At 56.5% G+C, this 25,044-nt stretch overlaps 1 protein-coding gene across 8 annotated transcripts in view; it reads right to left on the bottom strand.

Annotated features, from left to right (window-relative positions):
* The window catches only part of PBXIP1 (PBX homeobox interacting protein 1), a 70,088-nt gene that overhangs the window by 10,868 nt on the left and 34,176 nt on the right, over positions 1-25,044 (bottom strand). For 3 of the 8 annotated variants that reach the window (XM_073637312.1, XM_073637320.1, XM_073637313.1), the window contains exons 3-5: positions 18,442-18,645; positions 18,238-18,355; positions 18,031-18,123 (exon numbers count right to left, since the gene is read on the bottom strand). In XM_073637312.1, coding sequence (XP_073493413.1) covers positions 18,031-18,123; positions 18,238-18,355; positions 18,442-18,645 — 415 coding nt within the window. The remainder of the gene's footprint in view (positions 1-18,030; positions 18,124-18,237; positions 18,356-18,441; positions 18,646-25,044) is intronic. The other 5 variants (XM_073637315.1, XM_073637316.1, XM_073637314.1 and 2 more) reach the window with 5 other exon arrangements.

Below are 25,044 nucleotides of genomic sequence, written 5' to 3'. Positions count from 1 at the left end.
TATGACAGTGCCATGCTGTAGAGAGCCTTGTGTCAGGAGGGGGCAGCACGAGCCTCTCCTATGTAGGTGCAGTATAACAGTGCCATGCTGTAGAGAGCCTTGTGCCAGGAGGGGGCAGCACGAGCCTCTCCTATGTAGGTGCAGTATGACAGTGCCATGCTGTAGAGAGCCTTGCGTCAGGAGGGGGCAGCACGAGCCTCTCCTATGTAGGTGCAGTATAACAGTGCCATGCTGTAGTAAGCCTTGTGGCAGGAGGGGGCAGCACGAGCCTCTCCTATGTAGGTGCAGTATAACAGTGCCATGCTGTAGAGAGCCTTGTGGCAGGAGGGGGTAGCACGAGCCTCTCCTATGTAGGTGCAGTATAACAGTGCCATGCTGTAGAGAGCCTTGTGTCAGGAGGGGGCAGCACGAGCCTCTCCTATGTAGGTGCAGTATAACAGTGCCATGCTGTAGAGAGCCTTGTGCCAGGAGGGGGCAGCACGAGCCTCTCCTATGTAGGTGCAGTATAACAGTGCCATGCTGTAGTAAGCCTTGTGTCAGGAGGGGGCAGCACGAGCCTCTCCTATGTAGGTGCAGTATAACAGTGCCATGCTGTAGTAAGCCTTGTGTCAGGAGGGGGCAGCACAAGCCTTTCCTATGTAGGTGCAGTATGACAGTGCCATGCTGTAGAGAGCCTTGTGCCAGGAGGGGGCAGCATGAGCCTCTCCTATGTAGGTGCAGTATGACAGTGCCATGCTGTAGTAAGCCTTGTGTCAGGAGGGGGCAGCACAAGCCTTTCCTATGTAGGTGCAGTATGACAGTGCCATGCTGTAGAGAGCCTTGTGTCAGGAGGGGGCAGCACGAGCCTCTCCTATGTAGGTGCAGTATAACAATGCCATACTGTAGAGAGCCTTGTGTCAGGAGGGGGCAGCACGAGCCTCTCCTATGTAGGTGCAGTATAACAGTGCCATGTTGTAGAGAGCCTTGTGTCAGGAGGGGGCAGCACGAGCCTCTCCTATGTAGGTGCAGTATAACAGTGCCATGCTGTAGTAAGCCTTGTGCCAGGAGGGGGCAGCACGAGCCTCTCCTATGTAGGTGCAGTATAACAGTGCCATGCTGTAGAGAGCCTTGTGTCAGGAGGGGGCAGCACGAGCCTCTCCTATGTAGGTGCAGTATAACAGTGCCATGCTGTAGAGAGCCTTGTGTCAGGAGGGGGCAGCACGAGCCTCTCCTGTGTAGGTACAGTATAACAGTGCCATGCTGTAGAGAGCCTTGCGCCAGGAGGGAGCAGCACAAGCCTCTCCTATGTAGGTGCAGTATAACAGTGCCATGTTGTAGTAAGCCTTGTGTCAGGAGGGGGCAGCACGAGCCTCTCCTATGTAGGTGCAGTATAACAGTGCCATGCTGTAGAGATCCTTGTGTCAGGAGGGGGCAGCACGAGCCTCTCCTATGTAGGTGCAGTATAACAGTGCCATGCTGTAGAGAGCCTTGTGTCAGGAGGGGGCAGCACGAGCCTCTCCTATGTAGGTGCAGTATAACAGTGCCATGCTGTAGAGAGCCTTGTGTCAGGAGGGGGCAGCACGAGCCTCTCCTGTGTAGGTACAGTATAACAGTGCCATGCTGTAGAGAGCCTTGCGCCAGGAGGGAGCAGCACAAGCCTCTCCTATGTAGGTGCAGTATAACAGTGCCATGCTGTAGTAAGCCTTGTGTCAGGAGGGGGCAGCACGAGCCTCTCCTATGTAGGTGCAGTATAACAGTGCCATGCTGTAGAGAGCCTTGTGTCAGGAGGGGGCAGCACGAGACTCTCCTATGTAGGTGCAGTATGACAGTGCCATGCTGTAGAGAGCCTTGTGTCAGGAGGGGGCAGCACGAGCCTCTCCTGTGTAGGTGCAGTGTAACAATGCCATGCTGTAGAGAGCCTTGTGTCAGGAGGGGGCAGCACGAGCCTCTCCTATGTAGGTGCAGTATAACAGTGCCATGCTGTAGTAAGCCTTGTGCCAGGAGGGGGCAGCACGAGCCTCTCCTATGTAGGTGCAGTATAACAGTGCCATGCTGTAGAGAGCCTTGTGTCAGGAGGGGGCAGCACGAGCCTCTCCTGTGTAGGTGCAGTGTAACAATGCCATGTTGTAGAGAGCCTTGTGTCAGGAGGGGGCAGCACGAGCCTCTCCTATGTAGGTGCAGTATAACAGTGCCATGCTGTAGTAAGCCTTGTGTCAGGAGGGGGCAGCACGAGCCTCTCCTATGTAGGTGCAGTATAACAGTGCCATGCTGTAGAGAGCCTTGTGTCAGGAGGGGGCAGCACGAGCCTCTCCTGTGTAGGTGCAGTATAACAGTGCCATGCTGTAGAGAGCCTTGTGTCAGGAGGGGGCAGCACGAGCCTCTCCTATGTAGGTGCAGTATAACAGTGCCATGCTGTAGTAAGCCTTGTGTCAGGAGGGGGCAGCACGAGCCTCTCCTATGTAGGTGCAGTATGACAGTGCCATGCTGTAGTAAGCCTTGTGTCAGGAGGGAGCAGAACGAGCCTCTCCTATGTAGAGCTGTATTACAGTGCCATGCTGTAGAGAGCCTTGTGTCAGGAGGGGGCAGCACGAGCCTCTCCTATGTAGGTGCAGTATAACAGTGCCATGCTGTAGTAAGCCTTGTGTCAGGAGGGGGCAGCACGAGCCTCTCCTATGTAGGTGCAGTATGACAGTGCCATGCTGTAGTAAGCCTTGTGGCAGGAGGGGGCAGCACGAGCCTCTCCTATATAGGTGCAGTATAACAGTGCCATGCTGTAGAGAGCCTTGTGTCAGGAGGGGGCAGCACGAGCCTCTCCTAAGTAGGTGCAGTATAACAGTGCCATGCTGTAGAGAGCCTTGTGTCAGGAGGGGGCAGCACGAGCCTCTCCTATGTAGGTGCAGTATGACAGTGCCATGCTGTAGTAAGCCTTGTGTCAGGAGGGAGCAGAACGAGCCTCTCCTATGTAGAGCTGTATTACAGTGCCATGCTGTAGAGAGCCTTGTGTCAGGAGGGGGCAGCACGAGCCTCTCCTATGTAGGTGCAGTATAACAGTGCCATGCTGTAGTAAGCCTTGTGTCAGGAGGGGGCAGCACGAGCCTCTCCTATGTAGGTGCAGTATGACAGTGCCATGCTGTAGTAAGCCTTGTGGCAGGAGGGGGCAGCACGAGCCTCTCCTATGTAGGTGCAGTATAACAGTGCCATGCTGTAGAGAGCCTTGGGCCAGGAGGGGGCAGCACGAGCCTCTCCTATGTAGGTGCAGTATAACAGTGCCATGCTGTAGAGAGACTTGTGTCAGGAGGGGGCAGCACGAGCCTCTCCTATGTAGGTGCAGTATAACAGTGCCATGCTGTAGTAAGCCTTGTGCCAGGACGGGGCAGCACGAGCCTCTCCTATGTAGGTGCAGTATAACAGTGCCATGCTGTAGAGAGCCTTGTGTCAGGAGGGGGCAGCACGAGACTCTCCTATGTAGGTGCAGTATGACAGTGCCATGCTGTAGAGAGCCTTGTGTCAGGAGGGGGCAGCACGAGCCTCTCCTGTGTAGGTACAGTGTAACAATGCCATGCTGTAGAGAGCCTTGTGTCAGGAGGGGGCAGCACGAGCCTCTCCTATGTAGGTGCAGTATAACAGTGCCATGCTGTAGTAAGCCTTGTGTCAGGAGGGGGCAGCACGAGCCTCTCCTATGTAGGTGCAGTATAACAGTGCCATGCTGTAGAGAGCCTTGTGTCAGGAGGGGGCAGCACGAGCCTCTCCTGTGTAGGTGCAGTATAACAGTGCCATGCTGTAGTAAGCCTTGTGTCAGGAGGGGGCAGCATGAGACTCTCCTATGTAGGTGCAGTTTAACAGTGCCATGCTGTAGAGAGCCTTGTGTCAGGAGGGGGCAGCACGAGCCTCTCCTATGTAGGTGCAGTATAACAGTGCCATGCTGTAGTAAGCCTTGTGTCAGGAGGGGGCAGCACGAGCCTCTCCTATATAGGTGCAGTATAACAGTGCCATGCTGTAGAGAGCCTTGTGTCAGGAGGGGGCAGCACGAGCCTCTCCTAAGTAGGTGCAGTATAACAGTGCCATGCTGTAGAGAGCCTTGTGTCAGGAGGGGGCAGCACGAGCCTCTCCTATGTAGGTGCAGTATGACAGTGCCATGCTGTAGTAAGCCTTGTGTCAGGAGGGAGCAGAACGAGCCTCTCCTATGTAGAGCTGTATTACAGTGCCATGCTGTAGAGAGCCTTGTGTCAGGAGGGGGCAGCACGAGCCTCTCCTATGTAGGTGCAGTATAACAGTGCCATGCTGTAGTAAGCCTTGTGTCAGGAGGGGGCAGCACGAGCCTCTCCTATGTAGGTGCAGTATGACAGTGCCATGCTGTAGTAAGCCTTGTGGCAGGAGGGGGCAGCACGAGCCTCTCCTATGTAGGTGCAGTATAACAGTGCCATGCTGTAGAGAGCCTTGGGCCAGGAGGGGGCAGCACGAGCCTCTCCTATGTAGGTGCAGTATAACAGTGCCATGCTGTAGAGAGACTTGTGTCAGGAGGGGGCAGCACGAGCCTCTCCTATGTAGGTGCAGTATAACAGTGCCATGCTGTAGTAAGCCTTGTGCCAGGACGGGGCAGCACGAGCCTCTCCTATGTAGGTGCAGTATAACAGTGCCATGCTGTAGAGAGCCTTGTGTCAGGGGGGGGCAGCACGAGCCTCTCCTATGTAGGTGCAGTATAACAGTGCCATGCTGTAGTGAGCCTTGTGGCAGGAGGGGGTAGCATGAGCCTCTCCTATGTAGGTGCAGTATAACCGTGCCATGCTGTAGAGAGCCTTGTGTCAGGAGGGGGCAGCACGAGCCTCTCCTATGTAGGTGCAGTATAACAGTGCCATGCTGTAGAGAGCCTTGTGTCAGGAGGGGACAGCACGAGCCTCTCCTATGTAGGTGCAGTATAACAGTGCCATGCTGTAGAGAGCCTTGTGTCAGGAGGGGGCAGCACGAGCCTATCCTATGTAGGTGCAGTATAACAGTGCCATGCTGTAGAGAGCCTTGTGTCAGGAGGGGGCAGCACGAGTCTCTCCTATGTAGGTGCTGTATAACAGTGCCATGCTGTAGAGAGCCTTGTGTCAGGAGGGGGCAGCACGAGCCTCTCCTATGTAGGTGCAGTATAACAGTGCCATGCTGTAGAGAGCCTTGTGTCAGGAGGGAGCAGCACGAGGCTATCCTATGTAGGTGCAGTATAACAGTGCCATGCTGTAGTAAGCCTTGTGCCAGGAGGGGGCAGCACGAGCCTCTCCTATGTAGGTGCAGTATAACACTGCCATACTGTAGAGAGCCTTGTGTCAGGAGGGGGCAGCACGAGCCTCTCCTATGTAGGTGCAGTATAACAGTGCCATGCTGTAGAGAGCCTTGTGTCAGGAGGGGGCAGCACGAGCCTCTCCTATGTAGGTGCAGTATAACAGTGCCATGCTGTAGAGAGCCTTGTGTCAGGAGGGGGCAGCACGAGCCTCTCCTGTGTAGGTGCAGTATAACAGTGCCATGCTGTAGTAAGCCTTGTGTCAGGAGGGGGCAGCACGAGCCTCTCCTATGTAGTGCAGTATAACAGTGCCATGCTGTAGAGAGCCTTGTGCCAAGAGGGGGCAGCACGAGCCTCTCCTATGTAGGTGCAGTATAACAGTGCCATGCTGTAGAGAGCCTTGCGTCAGGAGGGGGCAGCACGAGCCTCTCCTATGTAGGTGCAGTATAACAGTGCCATGCTGTAGAGAGCCTTGTGTCAGGAGGGGGCAGCACGACCCTCTCCTATGTAGGTGCAGTATAACAGTGCCCTGCTGTAGTAAGCCTTGTGTCTGGAGGGGGCAGCACGAGCCTCTGCTATGTAGGTGCAGTATAACAGTGCCATGCTGTAGAGAGCCTTGTGTCAGGAGGGGGCAGCACGAGCCTCTCCTATGTAGGTGCAGTATAACAGTGCCATGCTGTAGTAAGCCTTGTGTCAGGAGGGGGCAGCACGAGCCTCTCCTATGTAGGTGCAGTATAACAGTGCCATGCTGTAGAGAGCCTTGTGTCAGGAGGGGGCAGCACGAGCCTCTCCTATGTAGGTGCAGTATAACAGTGCCATGCTGTAGAGAGCCTTGTGTCAGGAGGGGGCAGCACGAGCCTCTCCTATGTAGGTGCAGTATAACAGTGCCATGCTGTAGTAAGCCTTGTGCCAGGACGGGGCAGCACGAGCCTCTCCTATGTAGGTGCAGTATAACAGTGCCATGCTGTAGAGAGCCTTGTGGCAGGAGGGGGTAGCACGAGCCTCTCCTATGTAGGTGCAGTATAACCGTGCCATGCTGTAGAGAGCCTTGTGTCAGGAGGGGGCAGCACGAGCCTCTCCTATGTAGGTGCAGTATAACAGTGCCATGCTGTAGTAAACCTTGTGTCAGGAGGGGGTAGCACGAGCCTCTCCTAAGTAGGTGCAGTATAACAGTGCCATGCTGTAGAGAGCCTTGTGTCAGGAGGGAGCAGCACGAGCCTATCCTATGTAGTTGCAGTATAACAGTGCCATGCTGTAGAGAGCCTTGTGCCAGGAGGGGGCAGCACGAGCCTCTCCTATGTAGGTGCAGTATAACAGTGCCATGCTGTAGAGAGCCTTGTGTCAGGAGGGAGCAGCACGAGCCTCTCCTATGTAGGTGCAGTATAACAGTGCCATGCTGTAGAGAGCCTTGTGTCAGGAGGGGGCAGCACGAGCCTCTCCTGTGTAGGTGCAGTATAACAGTGCCATGCTGTAGAGAGCCTTGTGTCAGGAGGGGGCAGCACGAGCCTCTCCTATGTAGGTGCAGTATAACAGTGCCATGCTGTAGAGAGCCTTGTGTCAGGAGGGAGCAGCACAAGCCTCTCCTGTGTAGGTGCAGTATAACAATGCCATGCTGTAGAGAGCCTTGTGTCAGGAGGGGGCAGCACGAGCCTCTCCTATGTAGGTGCAGTATAACAGTGCCATGCTGTAGAGAGCCTTGTGTCAGGAGGGGGCAGCACGAGCCTCTCCTATGTAGGTGCAGTATAACAGTGCCATGCTGTAGAGAGCCTTGTGTCAGGAGGGGGCAGCACGAGCCTCTCCTGTGTAGGTGCAGTATAACAGTGCCATGCTGTAGTAAGCCTTGTGTCAGGAGGGGGCAGCACGAGCCTCTCCTATGTAGTGCAGTATAACAGTGCCATGCTGTAGAGAGCCTTGTGCCAAGAGGGGGCAGCACGAGCCTCTCCTATGTAGGTGCAGTATAACAGTGCCATGCTGTAGAGAGCCTTGCGTCAGGAGGGGGCAGCACGAGCCTCTCCTATGTAGGTGCAGTATAACAGTGCCATGCTGTAGAGAGCCTTGTGTCAGGAGGGGGCAGCACGACCCTCTCCTATGTAGGTGCAGTATAACAGTGCCATGCTGTAGTAAGCCTTGTGTCTGGAGGGGGCAGCACGAGCCTCTGCTATGTAGGTGCAGTATAACAGTGCCATGCTGTAGAGAGCCTTGTGTCAGGAGGGGGCAGCACGAGCCTCTCCTATGTAGGTGCAGTATAACAGTGCCATGCTGTAGTAAGCCTTGTGTCAGGAGGGGGCAGCACGAGCCTCTCCTATGTAGGTGCAGTATAACAGTGCCATGCTGTAGAGAGCCTTGTGTCAGGAGGGGGCAGCACGAGCCTCTCCTATGTAGGTGCAGTATAACAGTGCCATGCTGTAGAGAGCCTTGTGTCAGGAGGGGGCAGCACGAGCCTCTCCTATGTAGGTGCAGTATAACAGTGCCATGCTGTAGTAAGCCTTGTGCCAGGACGGGGCAGCACGAGCCTCTCCTATGTAGGTGCAGTATAACAGTGCCATGCTGTAGAGAGCCTTGTGGCAGGAGGGGGTAGCACGAGCCTCTCCTATGTAGGTGCAGTATAACCGTGCCATGCTGTAGAGAGCCTTGTGTCAGGCTCGTGCTGCCCCCTCCTGACACAAGGCTCTCTACAGCATGGCACGGTTATACTGCACCTACATAGGAGAGGCTCGTGCTACCCCCTCCTGCCACAAGGCTCTCTACAGCATGGCACTGTTATACTGCACCTACATAGGAGAGGCTCGTGCTGCCCCGTCCTGGCACAAGGCTTACTACAGCATGGCACTGTTATACTGCACCTACATAGGAGAGGCTCGTGCTGCCCCCTCCTGACACAAGGCTCTCTACAGCATGGCACTGTTATACTGCACCTACATAGGAGAGGCTCGTGCTGCCCCCTCCTGACACAAGGCTCTCTACAGCATGGCACTGTTATACTGCACCTACATAGGAGAGGCTCGTGCTGCCCCCTCCTCTCCTATGTAGGTGCAGTATAACAGTGCCATGCTGTAGTAAACCTTGTGTCAGGAGGGGGTAGCACGAGCCTCTCCTAAGTAGGTGCAGTATAACAGTGCCATGCTGTAGAGAGCCTTGTGTCAGGAGGGAGCAGCACGAGCCTATCCTATGTAGTTGCAGTATAACAGTGCCATGCTGTAGAGAGCCTTGTGCCAGGAGGGGGCAGCACGAGCCTCTCCTATGTAGGTGCAGTATAACAGTGCCATGCTGTAGAGAGCCTTGTGTCAGGAGGGAGCAGCACGAGCCTCTCCTATGTAGGTGCAGTATAACAGTGCCATGCTGTAGAGAGCCTTGTGTCAGGAGGGGGCAGCACGAGCCTCTCCTGTGTAGGTGCAGTATAACAGTGCCATGCTGTAGAGAGCCTTGTGTCAGGAGGGGGCAGCACGAGCCTCTCCTATGTAGGTGCAGTATAACAGTGCCATGCTGTAGAGAGCCTTGTGTCAGGAGGGAGCAGCACGAGCCTCTCCTGTGTAGGTGCAGTATAACAATGCCATGCTGTAGAGAGCCTTGTGTCAGGAGGGGGCAGCACGAGCCTCTCCTATGTAGGTGCAGTATAACAGTGCCATGCTGTAGAGAGCCTTGTGTCAGGAGGGGGCAGCACGAGCCTCTCCTATGTAGGTGCAGTATGACAGTGCCATGCTGTAGAGAGCCTTGTGTCAGGAGGGGGCAGCACGAGCCTCTCCTATGTAGGTGCAGTTTAACAGTGCCATGCTGTAGAGAGCCTTGTGTCAGGAGGGGGCAGCACGAGCCTCTCCTATGTAGGTGCAGTATGACAGTGCCATGCTGTAGAGAGCCTTGTGTCAGGAGGGGGTAGCACGAGCCTCTCCTATGTAGGTGCAGTATAACAGTGCCATGCTGTAGTAAGCCTTGTGTCAGGAGGGGGTAGCACGAGCCTCTCCTATGTAGGTGCAGTATAACAGTGCCATGCTGTAGAGAGCCTTGTGTCAGGAGGGGGCAGCGCGAGCCTCTCCTATGTAGGTGCAGTAAAACAGTGCCATGCTGCAGTAAGCCTTGTGTCAGGAGGGGGCAGCACGAGCCTCTCCTATGCAGGTGCAGTATAACAGTGCCATGCTGTAGAAAGCCTTGTGTCAGGAGGGGGCAGCACGAGCCTCTCCTATGTAGGTGCAGTATAACAGTGCCATGCTGTAGTAAGCCTTGTGTCAGGAGGGAGCAGCACAAGCCTCTCCTATGTAGGTGCAGTATAACAGTGCCATGCTGTAGAGAGCCTTGTGCCAGGAGGGGGCAGCACGAGCCTCTCCTATGTAGGTGCAGTATAACAGTGCCATGCTGTAGAGAGCCTTGTGTCAGGGGGGGGGCAGCACGAGCCTCTCCTATGTAGGTGCAGTATAACAGTGTCATGTAGTAGAGAGCCTTGTGCCAGGAGGGGGCAGCACAAGCCTATCCTATGTAGGTGCAGTATGACAGTGCCATGCTGTAGTAAGCCTTGTGTCAGGAGGGAGCAGAACGAGCCTCTCCTATGTAGAGCTGTATAACAGTGCCATGCTGTAGAGAGCCTTGTGTCAGGAGGGGGCAGCACGAGCCTCTCCTGTGTAGGTGCAGTATAACAATGCCATGCTGTAGAAAGCCTTGTGTCAGGAGGGGGCAGCACGAGACTCTCCTATGTAGGTGCAGTATAACAGTGCCATGCTGTAGAGAGCCTTGTGTCAGGAGGGGGCAGCACGAGCCTCTCCTATGTAGGTGCAGTATGACAGTGCCATGCTGTAGAGAGCCTTGTGTCAGGAGGGGGCAGCACGAGCCTCTCCTATGTAGGTGCAGTATAACAGTGCCATGCTGTAGAGAGCCTTGTGTCAGGAGGGGGTAGCACGAGCCTCTCCTATGTAGGTGCAGTATAACAGTGCCATGCTGTAGAGAGCCTTGTGTCAGGAAGGGGTAGCACGAGCCTCTCCTATGTAGGTGCAGTATAACAGTGCCATGCTGTAGTAAGCCTTGTGTCAGGAGGGGGTAGCACGAGCCTCTCCTATGTAGGTGCAGTATAACAGTGCCATGCTGTAGAGAGCCTTGTGTCAGGAGGGGGCAGCACGAGCCTCTCCTATGTAGGTGCAGTATGACAGTGTAATGCTGTAGTGAGCCTTGTGTCAGGAGGGAGCAGAACGAGCCTCTCCTATGTAGGTGCAGTATGACAGTGCCATGCTGTAGTAAGCCTTGTGTCAGGAGGGGGCAGCACGAGCCTCTCCTATGTAGGTGCAGTTTAACAGTGCCATGCTGTAGAGAGCCTTGTGTCAGGAGGGGGCAGCACGAGCCTATCCTATGTAGGTGCAGTATGACAGTGCCATGCTGTAGAGAGCCTTGTGTCAGGAGGGGGTAGCACGAACCTCTCCTATGTAGGTGCAGTATAACAGTGCCATGCTGTAGTAAGCCTTGTGTCAGGAGGGGGTAGCACGAGCCTCTCCTATGTAGGTGCAGTATAACAGTGCCATGCTGTAGAGAGCCTTGTGTCAGGAGGGGGCAGCACGAGCCTCTCCTATGTAGGTGCAGTAAAACAGTGCCATGCTGCAGTAAGCCTTGTGTCAGGAGGGGGCAGCACGAGCCTCTCCTATGTAGAGCTGTATAACAGTGCCATGCTGTAGAGAGCCTTGTGTCAGGAGGGGGCAGCACGAGCCTCTCCTGTGTAGGTGCAGTATAACAGTGCCATGCTGCAGTAAGCCTTGTGTCAGGAGGGGGCAGCACGAGCCTCTCCTATACAGGTGCAGTATAACAGTGCCATGCTGTAGTAAGCCTTGTGTCAGGAGGGGGCAGCACGAGCCTCTCCTATGTAGGTGCAGTATAACAGTGCCATGCTGTAGAGAGCCTTGCGCCAGGAGGGAGCAGCACAAGCCTCTCCTATGTAGGTGCAGTATGACAGTGCCATGCTGTAGTAAGCCTTGTGTCAGGAGGGAGCAGAAGAAGCCTCTCCTATGTAGAGCTGTATTACAGTGCCATGCTGTAGAGAGCCTTGTGTCAGGAGGGAGCAGCACGAGCCTCTCCTATGTAGGTGCAGTATAACAGTGCCATGCTGTAGTAAGCCTTGTGTCAGGAGGGGGCAGCACGAGCCTCTCCTATGTAGGTGCAGTATAACAGTGCCATGCTGTAGAGAGCCTTGTGTCAGGAGGGAGCAGCACGAGCCTCTCCTGTGTAGGTGCAGTATAACAATGCCATGCTGTAGAGAGCCTTGTGTCAGGAGGGGGCAGCACGAGCCTCTCCTATGTAGGTGCAGTTTAACAGTGCCATGCTGTAGAGAGCCTTGTGTCAGGAGGGGGCAGCACGAGCCTCTCCTATGTAGGTGCAGTATGACAGTGCCATGCTGTAGAGAGCCTTGTGTCAGGAGGGGGCAGCACGAGCCTCTCCTATGTAGGTGCAGTATAACAGTGCCATGCTGTAGAGAGCCTTGTGTCAGGAGGGGGCAGCACGAGCCTCTCCTATGTAGGTGCAGTATGACAGTGCCATGCTGTAGTAAGCCTTGTGTCAGGAGGGGGCAGCACGAGCCTCTCCTATGTGGGTGCAGTTTAACAGTGCCATGCTGTAGAGAGCCTTGTGTCAGGAGGGGGCAGCACGAGCCTCTCCTATGTAGGTGCAGTATGACAGTGCCATGCTGTAGAGAGCCTTGTGTCAGGAGGGGGCAGCACGAGCCTCTCCTATGTAGAGCTGTATAACAGTGCCATGCTGTAGTAAGCCTTGTGTCAGGAGGGGGCAGCACGAGCCTCTCCTATGTAGACCTGTATAACAGTGCCATGCTGTAGAGAGCCTTGTGTCAGGAGGGGGCAGCACGAGCCTCTCCTGTGTAGGTGCAGTATAACAATGCCATGCTGTAGAGAGCCTTGTGTCAGGAGGGGGCAGCACGAGCCTCTCCTATGTAGGTGCAGTATAACAGTGCCATGCTGTAGAGAGCCTTGTGTCAGGAGGGGGCAGCACGAGCCTCTCCTATGTAGGTGCAGTATGACAGTGCCATGCTGTAGAGAGCCTTGTGTCAGGAGGGGGCAGCACGAGCCTCTCCTATGTAGGTGCAGTATAACAGTGCCATGCTGTAGAGAGCCTTGTGTCAGGAGGGGGTAGCACGAGCCTCTCCTATGTAGGTGCAGTATAACAGTGCCATGCTGTAGTAAGCCTTGTGTCAGGAGTGGGTAGCACAAGCCTCTCCTATGTAGGTGCAGTATAACAGTGCCATGCTGTAGAGAGCCTTGTGTCAGGAGGGGGCAGCACGAGCCTCTCCTATGTAGGTGCAGTATAACAGTGCCATGCTGCAGTAAGCCTTGTGTCAGGAGGGGGCAGCACGAGCCTCTCCTATGCAGGTGCAGTATAACAAATGCCATGCTGTAGTAAGCCTTGTGTCAGGAGGGGGCAGCACGAGCCTCTCCTATGTAGGTGCAGTATAACAGTGCCATGCTGTAGTAAGCCTTGTGTCAGGAGGGAGCAGCACGAGCCTCTCCTATGTAGGTGCAGTATAACAGTGCCATGCTGTAGAGAGCCTTGTGTCAGGGGGGGGCAGCACGAGCCTCTCCTATGTAGGTGCAGTATGACAGTGCCATGCTGTAGAGAGCCTTGCGCCAGGAGGGAGTAGCACAAGCCTCTCCTATGTAGGTGCAGTATGACAGTGCCATGCTGTAGTAAGCCTTGTGTCAGGAGGGAGCAGAACGAGCCTCTCCTATGTAGAGCTGTATTACAGTGCCATGCTGTAGAGAGCCTTGTGTCAGGAGGGGGCAGCACGAGCCTCTCCTATGTAGGTGCAGTATAACAGTGCCATGCTGTAGAGAGCCTTGTGTCAGGAGGGGGCAGCACGATCCTCTCCTATGTAGGTGCAGTATAATAGTGCCATGCTGTAGTGAGCCTTGTGCCAGGAGGGGGCAGCACGAGCCTCTCCTATGTAGGTGCAGTATAACAGTGCCATGCTGTAGAGAGCCTTGTGTCAGGAGCGGGCAGCACGAGCCTCTCCTATGTAGGTGCAGTATAACAGTGCCATGCTGTAGTAAGCCTTGTGTCAGGAGGGGGCAGCACGAGCCTCTCCTATGTAGGTGCAGTATGACAGTGCCATGCTGTAGAGAGCCTTGTGTCAGGAGGGAGCAGCACGAGCCTCTCCTATGTAGGTGTAGTATAACAGTGCCATGCTGTAGTAAGCCTTGTGTCAGGAGGGGGCAGCACGAGCCTCTCCTATGTAGGTGCAGTATGACAGTGCCATGCTGTAGAGAGCCTTGCGCCAGGAGGGGGCAGCACGAGCCTCTCCTATGTAGGTGCAGTATGACAGTGCCATGCTGTAGAGAGCCTTGCGCCAGGAGGGGGCAGCACGAGCCTCTCCTATGTAGGTGCAGTATAACAGTGCCATGCTGTAGTAAGCCTAGTGTCAGGAGGGGGCAGCAGGAGCCTCTCCTATGTAGGTGCAGTATAACAGTGCCATGCTGTAGAGAGCCTTGTGTCAGGAGGGGGCAGCACGAGCCTCTCCTGTGTAGGTGCAGTATAACAGTGCCATGCTGTAGAGAGCCTTGTGCCAGTAGGGGGCAGCACGAGCCTCTCCTATGTAGGTGCAGTATGACAGTGCCATGCTGTAGAGAGCCTTGTGCCAGGAGGGGGCAGCACGAGCCTCTCCTATGTAGGTGCAGTATGACAGTGCCATGCTGTAGAGAGCCTTGCGCCAGGAGGGGGCAGCACGAGCCTCTCCTATGTAGGTGCAGTATAACAGTGCCATGCTGTAGTAAGCCTAGTGTCAGGAGGGGGCAGCAGGAGCCTCTCCTATGTAGGTGCAGTATAACAGTGCCATGCTGTAGAGAGCATTGTGTCAGGAGGGGGCAGCACGAGCCTCTCCTGTGTAGGTGCAGTATAACAGTGCCATGCTGTAGAGAGCCTTGTGCCAGGAGGGGGCAGCACGAGCCTCTCCTATGTAGGTGCAGTATAACAGTGCCATGCTGTAGAGAGCCTTGTGCCAGGAGGGGGCAGCACGAGCCTCTCCTATGTAGGTGCAGTATGACAGTGCCATGCTGTAGAGAGCCTCGTGCCAGGAGGGGGCAGCACGAGCCTCTCCTGTGTAGGTGCAGTATAACAGTGCCATGCTGTAGAGAGCCTTGAGTCAGGAGGGGGCAGCACGAGCCTCTCCTATGTAGGTGCAGTATGACAGTGCCATGCTGTAGAGAGCCTTGTGTCAGGAGGGGGCAGCACGAGCCTCTCCTATGTAGGTGCAGTATAACAGTGCCATGCTGTAGTAAGCCTTGTGTCAGGAGGGGGCAGCACGAGCCTCTCCTATGTAGGTGCAGTATAACAGTGCCATGCTGTAGAGAGCCTTGTGTCAGGAGGGGGCAGCAAGAGCCTCTCCTATGTAGGAGCAGTATGACAGTGCCATGCTGTAGAGAGCCTTGTGCCAGGAGGGGGCAGCACGAGCCTCTCCTATGTAGGTGCAGTATAACAGTGCCATGCTGTAGTGAGCCTTGTGTCAGGAGGGAGCAGCACGAGCCTTTCCTATGTAGGTGCAGTATGACAGTGCCATGCTGTAGAGAGCCTTGTGTCAGGAGGGGGCAGCACGAGCCTCTCCTATGTAGGTGCAGTATAACAGTGCCATGCTGTAGTAAGCCTTGTGTCAGGAGAGGGCAGCACGAGCCTCTCCTATGTAGGTGCAGTATGACAGTGCCATGCTGTAGAGAGCCTTGTGTCAGGAGGGGGCAGCAGGAGCCTCTCCTATGTAGGTGCAGTATAACAGTGCCATGCTGTAGAGAGCCTTGTGTCAGGAGGGGGCAGCACGAGCCTCTCCTGTGTAGGTGCAGTATAACAGTGCCATGCTGTAGAGAGCCTTGTGCCAGGAGGGGGCAGCACGAGCCTCTCCTATGTAGGTGCAGTATGACAGTGCCATGCTGTAGAGAGCCTTGTGCCAGGAGGGGGCAGCACGAGCCTCTCCTGTGTAGGTGCAGTATAACAGTGCCATGCTGTAGAGAGCCTTGAGTCAGGAGGGGGCAGCACAAGCCTCTCCTATGTAGGTGCAGTATGACAGTGCCATGCTGTAGAGAGCCTTGTGTCAGGAGGGGTCAGCACGAGCCTCTCCTATGTAGGTGCAGTATAACAGTGCCATGCTGTAGAGAGCCTTGTGTCAGGAGGGGGCAGCAAGAGCCTCTCCTATGTAGGAGCAGTATGACAGTGCCATGCTGTAGAGAGCCTTGTGCCAGGAGGGGGCAGCACGAGCCTCTCCTATGTAGGTGCAGTATAACAGTGCCATGCTGTAGTGAGCCTTGTGTCAGGAGGGAGCAGCACGAGCCTCTCCTATGTAGGTGCAGTATGACAGTGCCATGCTGTAGAGAGCCTTGTGTCAGGAGGGGGCAGCACGAGCCTCTCCTATGTAGGTGCAGTATAACAGTGCCATGCTGTAGTAAGCCTTGTGTCAGGAGAGGGCAGCACGAGCCTCTCCTATGTAGGTGCAGTATAACAGTGCCATGCTGTAGAGAGCCTTGTGTCAGGAGGGGGCAGCACGAGCCTCTCCTATGTAGGTGCAGTATGACAGTGCCATGCTGTAGTAAGCCTTGTGTCAGGAGGGGGCAGCACGAGCCTCTCCTATGTAGGTGCAGTATAACAGTGCCATGCTGTAGAGAGCCTTGTGTCAGGAGGGGGCAGCACGAGCCTCTCCTATGTAGGTGCAGTATAACAGTGCCATGCTGTAGAGAGCCTTGTGTCAGGAGGGGGCAGCACGAGCCTCTTCTATGTAGGCGCAGTATAACAGTGCCATGCTGTAGAGAGCCTTGTGCCAGGAGGGGGCAGCACGAGCCTCTCCTATGTAGGTGCAGTATAACAGTGCCATGCTGTAGAGAGCCTTGTGTCAGGAGGGGGCAGCGCAAGCCTCTCCTATGTAGGTGCAGTATGACAGTGCCATGCTGTAGTAAGCCTTGTGTCAGGAGCGGGCAGCACGAGCCTCTCCTATGTAGGTGCAGTATAACAGTGCCATGCTGTAGAGAGCCTTGTGCCAGGAGGGGGCAGCACGAGCCTCTCCTATGTAGGTGCAGTATGACAGTGCCATGCTGTAGTAAGCCTTGTGTCAGGAGGGGGCAGCACGAGCCTCTCCTATGTAGGTGCAGTATAACAGTGCCATGCTGTAGAGAGCCTTGTGTCAGGAGGGGGCAGCACGAGCCTCTCCTATGTAGGTGCAGTATAACAGTGCCATGCTGTAGAGAGCCTTGTGTCAGGAGGGGGCAGCACGAGCCTCTCCTGTGTAGGTGCAGTATAACAGTGCCATGCTGTAGTAAGCCTTGTGTCAGGAGGGGGCAGCACGAGCCTCTCCTGTGTAGGTGCAGTATAACAGTGCCATGCTGTAGTAAGCCTTGTGCCAGGAGGGGGCAGCACGAGCCTCTCCTATGTAGGTGCAGTATAACAGTGCCATGCTGTAGAGAGCCTTGTGTAAGAAGGGGGCAGCAAAAGCCTCTCCTATGTAGGTGCAGTATAACAGTGCCATGCTGTAGTGAGCCTTGTGCCAGGAGGGGGCAGCATGAGCCTCTCCTATGTAGGTGCAGTATAACAGTGCCATGTTGTAGAGAGCCTTGTGTCAGGAGGGGGCAGCACGAGCCTCTCCTATGTAGGTGTAGTATGACAGTGCCATGCTGTAGAGAGCCTTGTGTCAGGAGGGGGCAGCACGAGCCTCTCCTATGTAGGTGCAGTATAACAGTGCCATGCTGTAGAGAGCCTTGTGTCAGGAGGGGGCAGCACGAGCCTCTCCTATGTAGGTGCAGTATAACAGTGCCATGCTGTAGAGAGCCTTGTGTCAGGAGGGGGCAGCACGAGCCTCTCCTATGTAGGTGCAGTATAACAGTGCCATGCTGTAGAGAGCCTTGTGTCAGGAGGGGGCAGCACGAGCCTCTCCTATGTAGGCGCAGTATAACAGTGCCATGCTGTAGTAAGCCTTGTGCGAGGAGGGGGCAGCACGAGCCTCTCCTATGTAGGTGCAGTATAACAGTGCCATGCTGTAGAGAGCCTTGTGTCAGGAGGGGGCAGCACAAGCCTCTCCTATGTAGGTGCAGTATGACAGTGCCATGCTGTAGAGAGCCTTGTGTCAGGAGGGGGCAGCACGAGCCTCTCCTATGTAGGTGCAGTATAACAGTGCCATGCTGTAGAGAGCCTTGTGTCAGGAGGGGGCAGCACGAGCCTCTTCTATGTAGGCGCAGTATAACAGTGCCATGCTGTAGAGAGCCTTGTGCCAGGAGGGGGCAGCACGATCCTCTCCTATGTAGGTGCAGTATGACAGTGCCATGCTGTAGAGAGCCTTGTGTCAGGAGGGGGCAGCACGAGCCTCTCCTATGTAGGTGCAGTATAACAGTGCCATGCTGTAGAGAGCCTTGTGTCAGGAGGGGGCAGCACAAGCCTCTCCTATGTAGGTGCAGTATGACAGTGCCATGCTGTAGTAAGCCTTGTGTCAGGAGGGGGCAGCACGAGCCTCTCCTGTGTAGGTGCAGTATAACAGTGCCATGCTGTAGTAAGCCTTGTGTCAGGAGGGGGCAGCACGAGCCTCTCCTGTGTAGGTGCAGTATAACAATGCCATGCTGTAGAGAGCCTTGTGTCAGGAGGGGGCAGCACGAGCCTCTCCTATGTAGGTGCAGTATAACAGTGCCATGCTGTAGTAAGCCTTGTGTCAGGAGGGGGCAGCACGAGCCTCTCCTATGTAGGTGCAGTATAACAGTGCCATGCTGTAGTAAGCCTTGTGTCAGGAGGGGGCAGCACGAGCCTCTCCTATGTAGGTGCAGTATAACAGTGCCATGCAGGGGGTGCACAACTTGCAGCACCTGTTCCATTAGCCGAGCACGGGCCCCAGCTCCTCAGGACACCCAGTGACAGGGGCTCAGGGAGGATTTGTGCAAGTTTCTGAAAACAACTCGCTTCAAGACAAGAAAAAAGACAGAGGGGCGGAGTTATAGGTGGAGATACTATGGTGAGGGTCATGCCAGTCCATGCACTGGTCAAAGGGTTGTCGCTGAGCTCACACCACTCACCCACTGTGCTGGGAACTCTCGGGGCCCCTGTATCTGGAGCTGGCACCGGCTCCTCAGCCGACCTCTGGGGCTCCTCAGTGCGCGGCTCCTCCGGCTGTGTGGGGCCCTCTCCGAGCTCCTGGAACACAAAATCACTTCCTGATACACTGCAGGACTATGAGCTACATGGCGCCAGGCTCACTTGGTCGGTTAGAGGAGTCTTACCAGGCCAGGCTTCACATCTGGAGGCTGCGCGGTCTCCTCCTTGTCCGGGGGAGTTGGAGGTTTTGAGGCTGTAATGACAGACGAGTGTTGAGTATCCTGCAGAGGAGAAACACCAGACAGGTGCCCCCTCCACGTCTCTTCACCTGCAGCCCCCTCGTCATCCGCTCCATCCTGTGCCGCTCCCACCGTCTCCACCGGGAAACTCTGCAGGAGCAGAAAACAATCATCACCGCGCTGCGATGTGGGCGCCAGACAGAAGACAAAGGGACGACTGCTGGACGCCATCCCGCATGGAGCACCCACCCAAATAATGAGGAGCAGCACCGCCAACAAAGGAGAGGCGTCCGGTCACTGCGGCAGCGGAATAGGAAATGGCTGACAACAGGGAGAAATAGCGGATGGAGGAGACAGTTGTTGGTGCATTGTGCCTTTAACTCCAAAGCAGGGAACTAAGCATATGTTTATCTGCCATTATTAAATGGTGGTGGAGGAGGATAGCGGCTCCGGGGGGCACATAGCTCTGTAGTATTCACAGCCGCGCTCAGCAATTTTATCTGATACACCGCTATATATAGAAGAAGGCCAGCAATGGGACAGCGTCACTCCCGATATCACCAGACTGTGAGCTCCGGAGGACAGCGTCACTCCCGATATCACCAGACTGTGAGCTCCGGAGGACAGCGTCACTCCCGATATCACCAGACTGTGAGCTCCGGAGGACAGCGTCACTCCCGATATCACCAGACTGTGAGCTCCGGGGGACAGCGTCACTCCCGATATCACCAGACTGTGAGCTCTGGAGGACAGCGTCACTCCCGATATCACCAGACTGTGAGCTCCGGGGGACAGCGTCACTCCCGATATCACCAGACTGTGAGCTCCGGGGGACAGCGTCACTGCGGATATCACCAGACTGTGAGCTCCAGGGGACAGCGTCACTCCCGATATCACCAGACTGTGAGCTCCGGAGGACAGCGTCACTGAGGATATCACCAGACTGTGAGCTCCGGGGGACAGCGTCACTCCCGATATCACCAGACTGTGAGCTCCGGGGGACAGCGTCACTCCCGATATCACCAGACTGTGAGCTCCGGACGACAGCGTCACTCCCGATATCACCAGACTGTGAGCTCCGGGGGACAGCGTCACTCCCGATATCACCAGACTGTGAGCTCCGGGGGACAGCGTCACTGCGGATATCACCAGACTGTGAGCTCCAGGGGACAGCGTCACTCCCGATATCACCAGACTGTGAGCTCCGGGGGACAGCGTCACTCCCGATATCACCAGACTGTGAGCTCCGGGGGACAGCGTCACTCCCGATATCACCAGACTGTGAGCTCCGGGGGACAGCGTCACTCCCGATATCACCAGACTGTGAGCTCCAGGGGACAGCGTCACTCCCGATATCACCAGACTGTGAGCTCCGGGGGACAGCGTCACTCCCGATATCACCAGACTGTGAGCTCCGGGGGACAGCGTCACTCCCGATATCACCAGACTGTGAGCTCCGGAGGACAGCGTCATTCCCGATATCACCAGACTGTGAGCTCCGGACGACAGCGTCACTCCCGATATCACCAGACTGTGAGCTCCGGGGGACAGCGTCACTCCCGATATCACCAGACTGTGAGCTCCGGAGGACAGCGTCACTGCGGATAGCACCAGACTGTGAGCTCCAGGGGACAGCGTCACTGAGGATATCACCAGACTGTGAGCTCCGGGGGACAGCGCCACTCCCGATATCACCAGACTGTGAGCTCCGGAGGACAGCGTCACTGAGGATATCACCAGACTGTGAGCTCCGGGGAACAGCGTCAATGAGGATATCATCAGACTGTGAGCTCCGGGGGACAGCGTCACTCCCGATATCACCAGACTGTGAGCTCCGGACGACAGCGTCACTCCCGATATCACCAGACTGTGAGCTCCGGGGGACAGCGTCACTCCCGATATCACCAGACTGTGAGCTCCGGGGGACAGCGTCACTGCGGATATCACCAGACTGTGAGCTCCAGGGGACAGCGTCACTCCCGATATCACCAGATTGTGAGCTCCGGGGGACAGCGTCACTCCCGATATCACCAGACTGTGAGCTCCGGGGGACAGCGTCACTCCCGATATCACCAGACTGTGAGCTCCGGGGGACAGCGTCACTCCCGATATCACCAGACTGTGAGCTCCAGGGGACAGCGTCACTCCCGATATCACCAGACTGTGAGCTCCGGGGGACAGCGTCACTCCCGATATCACCAGACTGTGAGCTCCGGGGGACAGCGTCACTCCCGATATCACCAGACTGTGAGCTCCGGAGGACAGCGTCATTCCCGATATCACCAGACTGTGAGCTCCGGACGACAGCGTCACTCCCGATATCACCAGACTGTGAGCTCCGGAGGACAGCGTCACTGCGGATAGCACCAGACTGTGAGCTCCAGGGGACAGCGTCACTGAGGATATCACCAGACTGTGAGCTCCGGGGGACAGCGCCACTCCCGATATCACCAGACTGTGAGCTCCGGAGGACAGCGTCACTGAGGATATCACCAGACTGTGAGCTCCGGGGAACAGCGACAATGAGGATATCATCAGACTGTGAGCTCCGGGGGACAGCGTCACTGCGGATATCACCAGACTGTGAGCTCCGGGGGACAGCGTCACTGAGGATATCACCAGACTGTGAGCTCCGGGGGACAGCGTCACTGAGGATATCACCAGACTGTGAGCTCCGGGGGACAGCGTCACTGCGGATATCATCAGACTGTGACCTCCGGGGGACAGCGCCACTCCCGATATCACCAGACTGTGAGCTCCGAGGGACAGCGTCACTCCCGATATCACCAGACTGTGAGCTCCGGAGGACAGCGTCACTGAGGGTATCACCAGACTGTGAGCTCCGGGGGACAGCGTCATTCCCGATATCACCAGACTGTGAGCTCCGGAGGACAGCGTCACTCCCGATATCACCAGACTGTGAGCTCCGGAGGACAACGTCACTCCCGATATCACCAGACTGTGAGCTCCGGGGGACAGCGTCACTCCCGATATCACCAGACTGTGAGCTCCAGGGGACAGCGCCACTCCCGATATCACCAGACTGAGGGCTCCGGGGGACAGCGTCACTGCGGATATCACCAGACTGTGAGCTCCGGGGGACAGCGTCACTCCCGATATCACCAGACTGTGACCTACGAGGGACAGCGTCACTGAGGATATCACAAGACTGTGAGCTCCGGGGGACAGCGTCACTGAGGATATCTCCAGACTGTGAGCTCCGGGGGACAGCGCCACTCCCGATATCACCAGACTGTGAGCTCCGGGGGACAGCGTCACTCCCGATATCACCAGACTGTGAGCTCCGGGGGACAGCGTCACTAAGGATATCACCAGACTGTGAGCTCCGGGGGACAGCGTCACTAAGGATATCACCAGACTGTGAGCTCCGGGGGACAGCGTCACTCCCGATATCACCAGACTGTGAGCTCTGGAGGACAGCGTCATTCCCGATATCACCAGACTGTGAGCTCCGGACGACAGCGTCACTCCCGATATCACCAGACTGTGAGCTCCGGGGGACAGCGTCACTCCCGATATCACCAGACTGTGAGCTCCGGAGGACAGCGTCACTGCGGATAGCACCAGACTGTGAGCTCCAGGGGACAGCGTCACTGAGGATATCACCAGACTGTGAGCTCCGGGGGACAGCGCCACTCCCGATATCACCAGACTGTGAGCTCCGGAGGACAGCGTCACTGAGGATATCACCAGACTGTGAGCTCCGGGGAACAGCGTCAATGAGGATATCATCAGACTGTGAGCTCCGGGGGACAGCGTCACTGCGGATATCACCAGACTGTGAGCTCCGGGGGACAGCGTCACTGAGGATATCACCAGACTGTGAGCTCCGGGGGACAGCGTCACTGAGGATATCACCAGACTGTGAGCTCCGGGGGACAGCGTCACTGCGGATATCATCAGACTGTGACCTCCGGGGGACAGCGCCACTCCCGATATCACCAGACTGAGCTCCGAGGGACAGCGTCACTCCCGATATCACCAGACTGTGAGCTCCGGAGGACAGCGTCACTGAGGGTATCACCAGACTGTGAGCTCCGGGGGACAGCGTCATTCCCGATATCACCAGACTGTGAGCTCCGGAGGACAGCGTCACTCCCGATATCACCAGACTGTGAGCTCCGGAGGACAGCGTCACTCCCGATATCACCAGACTGTGAGCTCCGGGGGACAGCGTCACTCCCGATATCACCAGACTGTGAGCTCCGGGGGACAGCGTCACTCCCGATATCACCAGACTGTGAGCTCCAGGGGACAGCGCCACTCCCGATATCACCAGACTGAGGGCTCCGGGGGACAGCGTCACTGCGGATATCACCAGACTGTGAGCTCCGGGGGACAGCGTCACTGCGGATATCACCAGACTGTGAGCTCCGGGGGACAGCGTCACTGAGGATATCACAAGACTGTGAGCTCCGGGGGACAGCGTCACTGAGGATATCTCCAGACTGTGAGCTCCGGGGGACAGCGCCACTCCCGATATCACCAGACTGTGAGCTCCGGGGGACAGCGTCACTCCCGATATCACCAGACTGTGAGCTCCGGGGGACAGCGTCACTAAGGATATCACCAGACTGTGAGCTCCGGGGGACAGCGTCACTCCCGATATCACCAGACTGTGAGCTCCGGAGGACAGCGTCATTCCCGATATCACCAGACTGTGAGCTCCGGACGACAGCGTCACTCCCGATATCACCAGACTGTGAGCTCCGTGGGACAGCGTCACTCCCGATATCACCAGACTGTGAGCTCCGGAGGACAGCGTCACTGCGGATAGCACCAGACTGTGAGCTCCAGGGGACAGCGCCACTCCCGATATCACCAGACTGTGAGCTCCGGAGGACAGCGTCACTGAGGATATCACCAGACTGTGAGCTCCGGGGGACAGCGTCACTGAGGATATCACCAGACTGTGAGCTCCGGGGGACAGCGCCACTCCCGATATCACCAGACTGTGAGCTCCGGAGGACAGCGTCACTGAGGATATCACCAGACTGTGAGCTCCGGGGGACAGCGTCACTGAGGATATCACCAGACTGTGAGCTCCGGGGGACAGCGCCACTCCCGATATCACCAGACTGTGAGCTCCGGAGGACAGCGTCACTGAGGATATCACCAGACTGTGAGCTCCGGGGAACAGCGTCAATGAGGATATCATCAGACTGTGAGCTCCGGGGGACAGCGTCACTGCGGATATCACCAGACTGTGAGCTCCGGGGGACAGCGTCACTGAGGATATCACCAGACTGTGAGCTCCGGGGGACAGCGTCACTGAGGATATCACCAGACTGTGAGCTCCGGGGGACAGCGTCACTGCGGATATCATCAGACTGTGACCTCCGGGGGACAGCGCCACTCCCGATATCACCAGACTGTGAGCTCCGAGGGACAGCGTCACTCCCGATATCACCAGACTGTGAGCTCCGGAGGACAGCGTCACTGAGGGTATCACCAGACTGTGAGCTCCGGGGGACAGCGTCATTCCCGATATCACCAGACTGTGAGCTCCGGAGGACAGCGTCACTCCCGATATCACCAGACTGTGAGCTCCGGAGGACAGCGTCACTCCCGATATCACCAGACTGTGAGCTCCGGAGGACAGCGTCACTCCCGATATCACCAGACTGTGAGCTCCGGGGGACAGCGTCACTCCCGATATCACCAGACTGTGAGCTCCAGGGGACAGCGCCACTCCCGATATCACCAGACTGAGGGCTCCGGGGGACAGCGTCACTGCGGATATCACCAGACTGTGAGCTCCGGGGGACAGCGTCACTCCCGATATCACCAGACTGTGACCTACGAGGGACAGCGTCACTGAGGATATCACAAGACTGTGAGCTCCGGGGGACAGCGTCACTGAGGATATCTCCAGACTGTGAGCTCCGGGGGACAGCGCCACTCCCGATATCACCAGACTGTGAGCTCCGGGGGACAGCGTCACTCCCGATATCACCAGACTGTGAGCTCCGGGGGACAGCGTCACTAAGGATATCACCAGACTGTGAGCTCCGGGGGACAGCGTCACTAAGGATATCACCAGACTGTGAGCTCCGGGGGACAGCGTCACTCCCGATATCACCAGACTGTGAGCTCCGGGGGACAGCGTCACTCCCGATATCACCAGACAGTGAGCTCCGGGGGACAGCGTCACTCCCGATATCACCAGACTGTGAGCTCCGGGGGACAGCGCCACTCCCGATATCACCAGACTGTGAGCTCCGGGGGACAGCGCCACTCCCGATATCACCAGACTGTGGGCTCCGGGGGACAGCGTCACTGAGGATATCACCAGACTGTGAGCTCCGGGGGACAGCGTCACTGCGGATATCACCAGACTGTGAGCTCCGGAGGACAGCGTCACTGAGGATATCACCAGACTGTGAGCTCCGGGGAACAGCGTCAATGAGGATATCATCAGACTGTGAGCTCCGGGGGACAGCGTCACTGCGGATATCACCAGACTGTGAGCTCCGGGGGACAGCGTCACTGAGGATATCACCAGACTGTGAGCTCCGGGGGACAGCG

Source organism: Phyllobates terribilis, unplaced genomic scaffold (genome assembly GCF_046119375.1).
Source record: "Phyllobates terribilis strain yellow unplaced genomic scaffold, ASM4611937v1 Scaffold_6__1_contigs__length_29720123, whole genome shotgun sequence".
Taxonomy (NCBI): Eukaryota; Metazoa; Chordata; class Amphibia; order Anura; family Dendrobatidae; genus Phyllobates; species Phyllobates terribilis.
The sequence above is the reverse complement of the archived record's forward strand: the minus strand, read 5'-3'. Positions and strand labels throughout refer to the sequence as shown.